This window comes from Ruditapes philippinarum, unplaced genomic scaffold (genome assembly GCF_026571515.1).
Source record: "Ruditapes philippinarum isolate M1 unplaced genomic scaffold, ASM2657151v2 ctg1524_1_1_1_1, whole genome shotgun sequence".
NCBI lineage: Eukaryota > Metazoa > Mollusca > Bivalvia > Venerida > Veneridae > Ruditapes > Ruditapes philippinarum.
Window position 1 is genome coordinate 142,125 of NW_026854840.1, and position 10,376 is coordinate 152,500.

General features: G+C 34.0%; 2 protein-coding genes across 2 annotated transcripts in view; both read left to right on the forward strand.

The window, feature by feature from the left end:
• The first annotated feature begins 1,785 nt into the window (after positions 1-1,785).
• LOC132741237 (uncharacterized) lies at positions 1,786-5,901 on the forward strand. Its single transcript, XM_060729363.1, has 7 exons — positions 1,786-1,931; positions 2,360-2,533; positions 2,809-2,859; positions 3,221-3,280; positions 3,705-3,886; positions 4,433-4,558; positions 5,761-5,901. Exons 1-7 carry the CDS (start codon positions 1,853-1,855, stop codon positions 5,854-5,856), a joined length of 768 nt encoding a protein of 255 aa, XP_060585346.1. The 5' UTR covers positions 1,786-1,852; the 3' UTR covers positions 5,857-5,901.
• A 1,381-nt stretch (positions 5,902-7,282) lies between these two features.
• The window catches only part of LOC132741238 (uncharacterized), a 6,380-nt gene continuing 3,286 nt past the window's right edge, over positions 7,283-10,376 (forward strand). Inside the window, exons 1-5 of the mRNA XM_060729364.1 lie at positions 7,283-7,462; positions 8,465-8,638; positions 9,117-9,164; positions 9,687-9,737; positions 10,367-10,376. The exon at positions 10,367-10,376 is cut by the window's right edge and continues 172 nt beyond it. Of these exons, the coding sequence (XP_060585347.1) occupies positions 7,381-7,462; positions 8,465-8,638; positions 9,117-9,164; positions 9,687-9,737; positions 10,367-10,376 (365 nt within the window). The 5' untranslated portion in view covers positions 7,283-7,380. The remainder of the gene's footprint in view (positions 7,463-8,464; positions 8,639-9,116; positions 9,165-9,686; positions 9,738-10,366) is intronic.

The window sequence follows — 10,376 nt, forward strand, 5'->3', positions numbered from 1 at the left end:
TGTAAAGGTACAGTAAGACTTAAGCCCAGACGGAAATCATGACCTTGGAAAAGTAGAAACAGGCAGTGTCACGGTAACTATTTTGTAAACATCTTGTTGATGATAGAAGGTACAGTACACATTGTAAGCGTTTGCTGTGAGAAGCATAACAAATGTCGGATAAACCAGTTTTTAGCAGGTTTCAATGTCAAAAGCAATAAAACGTCTAAATATATCAATGTAAGTCGGTCACGTGCTATTTTGTAACTTGATGGTCACGCATACAAATATGTGTCCCTTTGTTTTAAAATATGTTCGTCACAAGATATATATACTGCTTAACAACTAAAACTCCGCGAGTCGGATGTGTCGCCTTGTGAACAATATAGTTTAGGAGAAATGGCCACTACAAAAATAAAATTTGAAAATCAACAGAGGGCAAAAACTAAAAAAATAAGAAATGCAGAGCAGCAGTTTCTGTGCACTGCACTTCTTAATAATTAAAATCTATCATCCTATTAAGTTTCAAGTTTAAAGCTTTTATAATTTATGAGAAATGGCCTGGACAAAAATAAAGTATGAACATTAACAAAGGGCAATAACTCAAAAAATAAGAAATGCAGAGTACCAGTTCTTAAGCACTGCAGTTCTTCTTAATGAGATCTATCATCCTATGAAGTTTCATGTCCTGGTTTTATACTTTAGGAGAAATGGCCTGGACAAAAATAAAGTATGAAAATTAACAAAGGACAATAACTCAAAAAATAATAAATGTAGAGTACCAGTTCTTGTGCACTGCACTTCTTCTTAATGAGATCTATCATCCTATTAAGTTTCAAGTTTAAAGCTTTTATACTTTAGGAGAAATGGCCCAGACAAAAATAAAGTATGAACATTAACAAAGAGCAATAACTCAAAAAAAAAGAAACGCAGAGTACAAGTTCTTGTGCACTGCACATTTTCTTAATGAGATCTATCATCCTATGAAGTTTCAAGTCAATAGCTATTATAGCTTAGGAGAAATGGCCCGGACAAAATAAAAATATGAAAATTAACAAAGGGCAATAACTCAAAAAATAAAAAATGCAGAGTACCAGTTATTTTGCACTGCACTTTTCTTATAAGATTATCATCCTATAAAGTTTCATCTGCTTATATTAGGAAAATGCCAAAAATAGTTGAAGTATAAAGGCATACAAAATAGCTCATTTTTGTGCTGCCTTTTTATGAGATCTTCATTCATAAGTTCAGTCATATTTTATACTTTAGGAAAATGCGGACAAATAAGTATGAATTACAAAGGACATAATCAAATAAAGCGATACGTTTAAATGCATTAGGTTATTATGCATGTCGTTTGAAGTCTATCCAAATTATAATGACTGACTTATGCTCCGGACAAGCTTAAGGGGACGCCGACACCGACAACGACGCCGACGACGACAACGACGCCGACACCGCCGACAAAAGTAACCCCTATATGTCGCCTTTTTCAAGGCGACACAAGAATTATCTAAATTCAACTGATTTTTTTTTTGCGGATACATTAATGTTTTAAAAGCCATAAAGTTATATATTGGTTAATAAATAGATCAGTTTTTCATTAAACATGAAAGATGTTTAAAATAGAGATGTTTTTATCTCGCCCATTCACATACATCGTTATCTTATTTCGAAAGTATGTTTCGAATTACTATATTCTCGTTCTGTCCTTAATTTTGAACAAAGTACACTTTTGAAAATTTGCTTTGTCATATCTTGCAATACATGTATTCATTACTTAGTAGCCTATATAAAAGGCGCTCTCAAATCAATTTTGTGAGATCGGATTTGCACTTGCAGTTTCTGTTATTTAAGTTTTAAATAAACAGTGATGGTTAAATTTTCAATCCTAATTTGTTTTGTATGTATCTTCTATCAATACTCAAATGCAACTTCTATTAATACCAAAGGTAAATTCAAAACTTTTTATACCTATGAATGTAGTCTTAATTTAAACGGCGAGTAATTTCATTGAATAAAGTACGGACTGTGCTTGCAAATTTTGTATGCGAGTTTGGTGATTTATACGAGGGTTATCTCGGTAAATCCCGGACTTTACTTACATGTATACTCGTAATAACAACAATTTATAAAAACAAATAAAAAAAAAACAAGTGAAAGTGTGCTTGTTAAAGATGTCCAGATATTAATATAAAAAAAAGCGTTGACCCCATCAAGAATTCCTCAATTTTCTAACATTTATCGATAGATATCATGAAATGAACTAAAATACGAGAATAGTCTTACTCTAACCTTTTTTACATATACGGTCTTAAATGATCTCAAGACATGTATTATACCTCGAGATTCTATATTGAATTCTTTGTTTGTCTTTCAGCTAAATCAAAACGTTTTTTCATGGACTGGATGGCAACAGCTTCAAAGTTCTTTATGTCTCCGATGACTATACCAATGTCGATGTTCTTCAAATCCGAGTGTGTTAGGTGCAAATGTAACACCGAATGCAACGGAGAGAAATTTGCAGAGACAATATTTGGAGTTAAACCTGATGGTACAATCATTTTTATACGTCAAAAACAAGTCTATATACAAGATTGAGGTTTGAATTGTAAACGAAGAATGGGTGTATGGGTATACAGAGATATTTTATAGTGTCAGAACTAATAGTACAATGTATATCTGCCATTTTTGTCTGCTACATGCATATGTGAGCATAAAATAAAGAGCAATTAACCGTATAATACAACATATGTTACATATACTTGATATAAATCTTATTCCTATTAAACTTCCACACTTAAACGTTTCTTAAATTTTACTTTGCAGATAGATCAGTTTGCGGAGGAGATTACTGGGATTCCATTCATTGCAGCAACGGTAACTGTATTTACTTCCGTATACTTACCGTATACCGTATAAAAACCCCATTGCACAGTGCTTCACTTGAGTTTTGTTTACGTCTTAAAAACTGTATGATACAGAGTAATCTTTCAAAACGTTATTTTAGCAGTCAGCGTACATTAAAACAATTAATGTTAAAATGTTTAAACATTCCATTTTGTCTACCTGAGGACGCACATGAGATAAATACAACACTTATTTTTCAAACATGTAGTGTTAACATCTGTGATACTTACCGAAGATAATTCAGTTTTCTTTTGACAAAGCTTCTTGGTATAACAAAACTACAATGTTTAACATGTTATTGTAAAGAAAACACTTTTGATTTACGCTGCAGGTCAAAGTAAAACAAATGCAACGATTCAGCCAACTGTTGCCAATGTGGCTGTAGCTACAGGTATGTAAGAAACGATAGACAGTTTCAAGTTTTGGAGAGAGAAAAGCTAATGCTCTAATAATTTGTTAAAAATTTAGAACCAAACGGATATTTGCCCTGACAAATTTTATCTTTTCATAAATTCCATTCTTATGTTGTTGTTTGAATATATTCGTATAAAATTAAGTTCTAGCATAAAGGCTTAAGGAAGGAGGCCCAAAATATTTTCGGGTAACATTTTCTTTTTAAAAAATGAGGCATCTCTACGGCGTAACATTCTCATTAGTGTGTTTCAGTGATAATCGCTAACAATTAAAGGGCGGGTGGAGTTACACTAGGTAAGGCCAAAAAAGCCCGAAGCTCAGGACTTCAATGTCTCGTTACTATAACATAGATATTCTAATGACATTGTATCCAAGTATATACATGTACATGTATTTTGTAGCCCAGATCCCATTAGGTCCTGGATGTGACAAATTGTGTGCAATTACTGCAGTCGCTAAATCAAAGCCACAAACGAACCCAAATGCCAGTGTATGTCCAAAAGGTGTTTTAACTAGCAACGACGCTCTCCCAATGAATTGTTGCAAATTGAATGCATCCAACACATGGCAAAAGGGGGCAAAGGTTAAATTTTGTTTCGATAATAATGACATTCACTGTTGACAATGACCGTAGATTATCATAGGTGTGGTTGAACAATCTGGTTACAATTGTCTATTTCGCGTATTTTAGTCTTATTAACTTTGCAAAACGCCATTTGTTTAACGATTTGAAATTACATGTATAATGTACTTGCCCTTTTATCATTTGTTTTTATTTAAAATAAACGACTCGTTTGTGATTGCACTCAACCTATTACCGCTTTTATCTCTATATAAGAATGTGTACTTTGATATAACTTCGTGTAACCCAAATGGAAGCATTCGTTACTGTCTTCTCATATTTGATGATGTAAATGCGTGAACGTTAGACGTAAGATTAATTCAAACCAGTCGACAAATCAAATGAAATTTCTTATAAAATCGTAACGTTTATACCTGAAAACATTTGTTAAAGTATCTCAATTCCTGTAATTTACTATTCAAATTTTTATTTCTTTGTTGTTTTTGAATTGGCATTTTATCACGACTTTATCCGTACAAGTGACAAAATCTGTTTGATTGTTTTCAGGTTTTTCCAAACTGTCAGGCAATTCCCCATTATACCCCAGTAGGGGCATTCATCAATAACATTTACATACCTGGATCGGCGGGTGTCTTTACTGGATGCTTGACCAACGGGGAATCCGGATTTCAGGTAAATCAATAATACCAAAATCATTTTAATAACGATTTGTATAATGGACCTTACATCGGTACGTACATGTTATTAAGTGGCACGGGGCATCGGCTAATGATTGAAGATTAACTGCTATGTGTCAGACGGGGCTACGTATAAAGCGGTGCAACTTGGGTCATTTAGAGTTAGCTGTCGATGCCATGACGGAAGATGGGGAAAGTGGCCCTACATGGTATACAGGTACGACAAAGAACAAGGAAGGGTAAAAGGATTCGTGACCTCCTTGTACGCAGTGACGTCTTGAAAGGCAGGCTCTGATTGACACCAACAGTCTACATCAGGGATTCCTCCTTTATTACTGCCCCAGGTTACTGAACGTTTATGTGCTCATTGCCCGCGGTACAGTGACATACTTTCTACTCAAGATTCATATCTTTGGTAACACTCTTTTACCGAGGTAAATAATCAATACTTGGTAATTACCGAGGTAAATAATCAATACTTGGTACTTCCAAATTAAACTCTTAAGGCATGACTAGTGACTTGTCAGAGATCCGTACAAAATAGCGAAAGCTACTTTTTGTGTGCTTTAAAGAGAGGATAGACCTTCATTAAATACAGCCATATGACCCATTATTCAAAGCTACCACCGATGCTACATTTAAAGATACACACCACTGTTTACGTACATACTTAAATTTTTGTGATTAGTTTCAGCAAAATTGTTGACAGCTTTCTATCATAACAACAGATGTCTTTTTAATGGACGAGCCTAGTTGCAATCTAAAATTATACATATACATGTAGCTATAACGACTTTCGTTACACCTCTGCATCACCAAACATGTATGATTTGAAGTCGGCAATTTACTAACTGCAGGTAGTTAGTAACCCAGGAAAGCCTGTGTGATATTCCGACTGCCAGAGTCATGGTTTAAACTAAAAAACCAACCAAACATCTTTGCGCGAAGTATATGAATACATACATTAAGCTCTAGCGTATGATAGGGCATAATAAGATGGCGTTACCATTACCATGACATTGTTCGATTGGGGTTAGCTGCCGATGCCTTAACTTAAACTGAAGGGAATGTCCCTACATAGTAGGCAATGGTAAAAGTAATCGTGACCCCTTGTACTCAGTAACGTCTATAAAGGCAGGTCTTTTGATTGGCAAAAGTATTATGGTATTTGTTTGTTTATTTATTCATTCATTTCAGATGATATACCAGGACTGTGGTGTCAACCCTGGCCTTCTTCACGTGACCAAACAAAATACAGCGAATAATGATCCTGACTTATTTTACATTATCTAATAATTGTATGTAATAGTAATAAAAGTTTTCTTTAGTAAAAGATAGTTTTTGTGTTTGCATTGTGTTGTTTATATGCAGGTAAAACTATACACAATGTATATTATTAGTGATTATTGTTATCAGTGTATATTTTATACTATAGCCATTGTCACATTGGTCTGGTTCGAAAGAAAATCGACAGATAAATTTCAGGAGGACAGGAGGCCTAAGTTTTTATTGCATAACACCGAAAGAAAACAATTTTACTTTTTAACCCTATTTTAACGGTATATCGTTAAGTGGTTAACATGTATCGTTCTATAAATACCGCTTATTAATTCCCATTTCTTTGGGATTGAATAGCGACCTTTACGACTAAGACATGGAAAAATGCTTAAGAAATGATCTTCTTTTCCGTTTCCTTTCAAGTATGTTTCCTTTTTCTTGTACCTGCAAAATTGTCACTTACGCTAAACATTTGAATCTATAAAATGACACCCTTTTATAAAATTAAACGTTGGATTCATATGAACGTTGAATATGCATATGCACACACTTGATAAGAATAATTCTAAAGATGTAGATTAGAATGTGATAAAATATTGTCATCAAGTTTTGTCTACAACACAATCATGTAACAGGGTGATTGACACATGATTATTTAAAGCATGTTATCTCAGAATGATTGCCGCTTAAGGCGGTGCTAGGGGACGTATAGAATGTTTCAACCTTTTTTATTATCCCTCATGTACAGACTCAATCAAACCGAGACTGCATGTCTTTGTCATTCTGTTATAATGCAACACCCTTTCTCCAGATCTTCCAATGCCAAAACTATATATCATGTAATTCTGTTTGCCACGTATTCATCAGTGATCGGATAGGTACAAGCATCATGCGATTAGCATGGTTTTAACAGGTGTCAAGTGCTATGTGGCCGCTGTACAAAGTTGCCCCGTACTTCACTTCAGTGTTGTTATGTATTTCTGGTCCTTCGGGATCATTGAAACGTGTACCAACACTATTAAGTGTTAAGAATTGAGAACCGCTCCAGGAAGTGCTAGGGGCGCAAGGGGTGTTGCACTTATTCATTATCCTTTTTGTACAGACTCAATCAAACCGAGTCCTCAATTTCCATGTAATTTTGTTGTAATTAATGCTGCGCTAAGCCATCATGCATTTTGGTATATTTTAACACTTTTTTCAACAAATAGCCATATCAAATGTTAATCCAATTCTATTTGCGTAATAATGGCAGTTTTTGTTAAACATTGAGGTTTTGTTAATAGCTTATGATTTTATTATGGCAGTGGGCATGCAACAAGAATGACTGACCACTAGTTATTACTGTTACTATTACTGTTTCCCGATTTGGACCGTGTAAGACAAAGATAAACTACAACAATGTCACACAAATACCTCTTATCTTAGTTCGGCATAACCAGAATCGAATTACGTGCCATTTTATAAACTTTAAACGTGAACATTTAAAATTGAATTCCTTATTTAATTTAGTTTTCGATTGGTTCCGTAAGCCAGTAAAGTATGATAGTAAAACTGGTAGAGTTAGTCTTTCTTACATATCTGTGCTGTCCTGGTACAGATGCACGGTCTGTCAAATTCGAAGGTAAGCTTATTTATTGTCATATATTTCTTTGTGACAAATGAGCCATGTCACGACAAAACCAACATAGTGCGTTTGCGACCAGCATGGATCCAGACCAGCCTGCGCATCCGCGCAGTCTGATCTGGTTCCATGCTGTCCGCTATCAGTTTCTCTACTTGTAAAAGAGTTGGTAAGCGAACAGCATGGATCCTGATCAGACTGCGCGGATGCGCAGGCTGGTCTGGATCCATGCTGGTCGCAAACGCACTATGTTGTTTTTGTCGGGACACGGCTCAAATCATTAATTGATTTTTAATGCTGCAGTGTTTTGTTTTTGTTTGGTGTAGCGCCAGTTTCAACAATATTCTTTACTCATCAGCATGCGGGCAGATTCCTGAAAAGTGTTCATTGATGGTTTTGAAGCAGTTGTCCATTTTTTTTTATTCTTTCCTTTTTTTAATTCGTATTTTTTTGTGTCCGAAAAGAACTTTTTACAAGGACAAAGGAAGAATGACGTTCAAAATATTGTGACAAAGAAAAATGCCTTCTCTAATGTCAATATATCGAGTTGACAAACGTTACTATGATAAAATAAAACAACAGAGCACGAGTTATTTATATAAATAATAAATATGCATATAACTACAGCAACAAGGTTTTTATGTTTGTAACTTTGCAGGATCAATCATTTATAAGAACATATTTAACAACGACGGAAGATAAATTTCTAGATAAAAGTTAGCGCTTGCTTCTTACATTCAAAATTTGAAAGCAGTAAATTTTGTGTAAGTATCAACGGAATTCTTTGACCGAAGATAAGATAGGAAATGGTTATACATGTATAAATAAAAGAATCTGATAGTTTTCTCACTTAAAATGTTTATAAACTTATGTCAACGACCCCATACATAAGGTGTCTATTGAATTAATCCTTGTTCACTTAAAACTATGTACGTCAATTATATCAGCAAAGATATAACGATTAAATTCCTTGCTAATATAGATTTATCAACCATTTTTCAGAAAATTCAAAGCGTTTCATCTTAGACTGGGCAGCCGCTGCGGCTAGCTTTCTCACTCATTCAATTAATGCATCCGTCTCAGTGATCTTTAAGGCGGAATGTGTCACGTGCAAATGTACGCAGGCGTGTAGTGCGGAACAGTTTACCCATTCACTTTTGGGAATAACTCCAAGTGGTATAAATGTTACTTTACTTATATTTATATACATATCTCATAACTTTGCATTACAATGTTCCTTCGTGATCAATGGAATCAAAAGTAAGTAACGTAGATTTGGTCTGGTTGACTTTGTCCATGCATGAAAGCTAATGGAAAGTGCAACTTCTTTCACGCTGTCTAGCACCGGCTGAAGTAGTATGCAATGTTCAACTCTTAAAATATTCAAATCATTGACTCTGAAGGACCTTTGTAATAGAACAACCTTGAAATGATGAATTACGCGTTACCTCATCACAATACATTTGTTGTTTCGAGCTTATTGCTGTTTTTTTATCATTGTTTAATGAAAACAAATATTTATTCGGTTTAATACCATTGCATGTCTCTTTTAGCTCTATAAGTTACTTCTATGTCGCTTAAATCATTTACTAATATGCCGTTATTGCTTATATTATACATGTATATTAACCAGAGTTAACTCATTTTGTTGTAGAGAGAATAGCCTGTGGTGTCCAGTACTGGGATTCAATTGACTGCACAGGTAAATATTTATAAACTTTTCTAACCATTTCTAAAAAGTCAAGAATAACAAACAAACAAAATTTATCTACTCCCGCCAACGTTTCGAGGGGTTAAACCCCTCTTTATCAAGGACTTTGTTTCTGTTTATTTGTGGAGTAGATAATTATAAATTAATTGTTTCCAGTATGATTTTAAAATAATAAAAGAAAGAAGTAATAAACGCAATTTTTTAAACAATATCGACAACGAAAGTAAGTTTTGTCTATATATATAAAAATATTACAGGATAAATGTATCCTTCTACATGTACATGTATAAGTATCTGCAGAATCCCGAGGACCTATCTAAAGCCTTCTGTAGATGTTAATGCATGAAAATAATTGCATAAGCGCTATTCTTGCATAAATCATATTATGCATTTTTTGGTTTTGTTTGTTTGTTTGTTTTTAGGGGTTTTTTTTTGTTGTAATAAAGGTATGTGGTCTAAGTCGAGAGAAAATCGTATGCAGCTATCCCTTTTCATTAAAAACTATTATTTCAGGTGTGAGTAAAAGCAATGCAACTATCCATCCTAACATTGTCTCAACGCCTGGTATGTTATTCTCAATAAATTGTTATTTCTTTTATTTACTTTCCGAACTAAATGTTGGACTGTATTTTATATGTTCAATGGATCCCTTCATTTAAGAGCTTGGCCTGGGCATGCCTTTCTTTACTAGGTGTTTGCTTGTGCTGCGTCCACATTCCTGTGATTAAATGGGTATCAAGTAGGTGTCATTTTTATAGAAAATACAAAAATGTAGTTTCAAACAAACTGCAAAATCTCAATTCATTTTCATAGGGAAATGCTTTCAATTCTGCAGTAAGTAATTGAAGTTGATTAACTATTTGTCATTTCCACAGGGATATTCTTTCATTTCCATAGTAAAATGCTTTTAAATCTGAAATAAGCTATCAAAATGTAATTCACACGTGCCTTTTTATTTTATTTTTTTATTTGTGGTGGGGGGGGGGGGCAAAATTGCTTTCATGTCTACAATTTCAGTCTTCCCAGGTTCAAGTTAATAAAATAGCTCATAATAAAATAGTCATTTTTCTGTTCGTTTGTATTGAAAAATTATTTCAAATCTGCAATGAAATACAATCATAAAAGCCTTGTAATTTTATGTGAAATGATAGTTTTAAGGCAAAATAAAATTATACTTTTTTCTTATAATTCAGCTTCAATTCC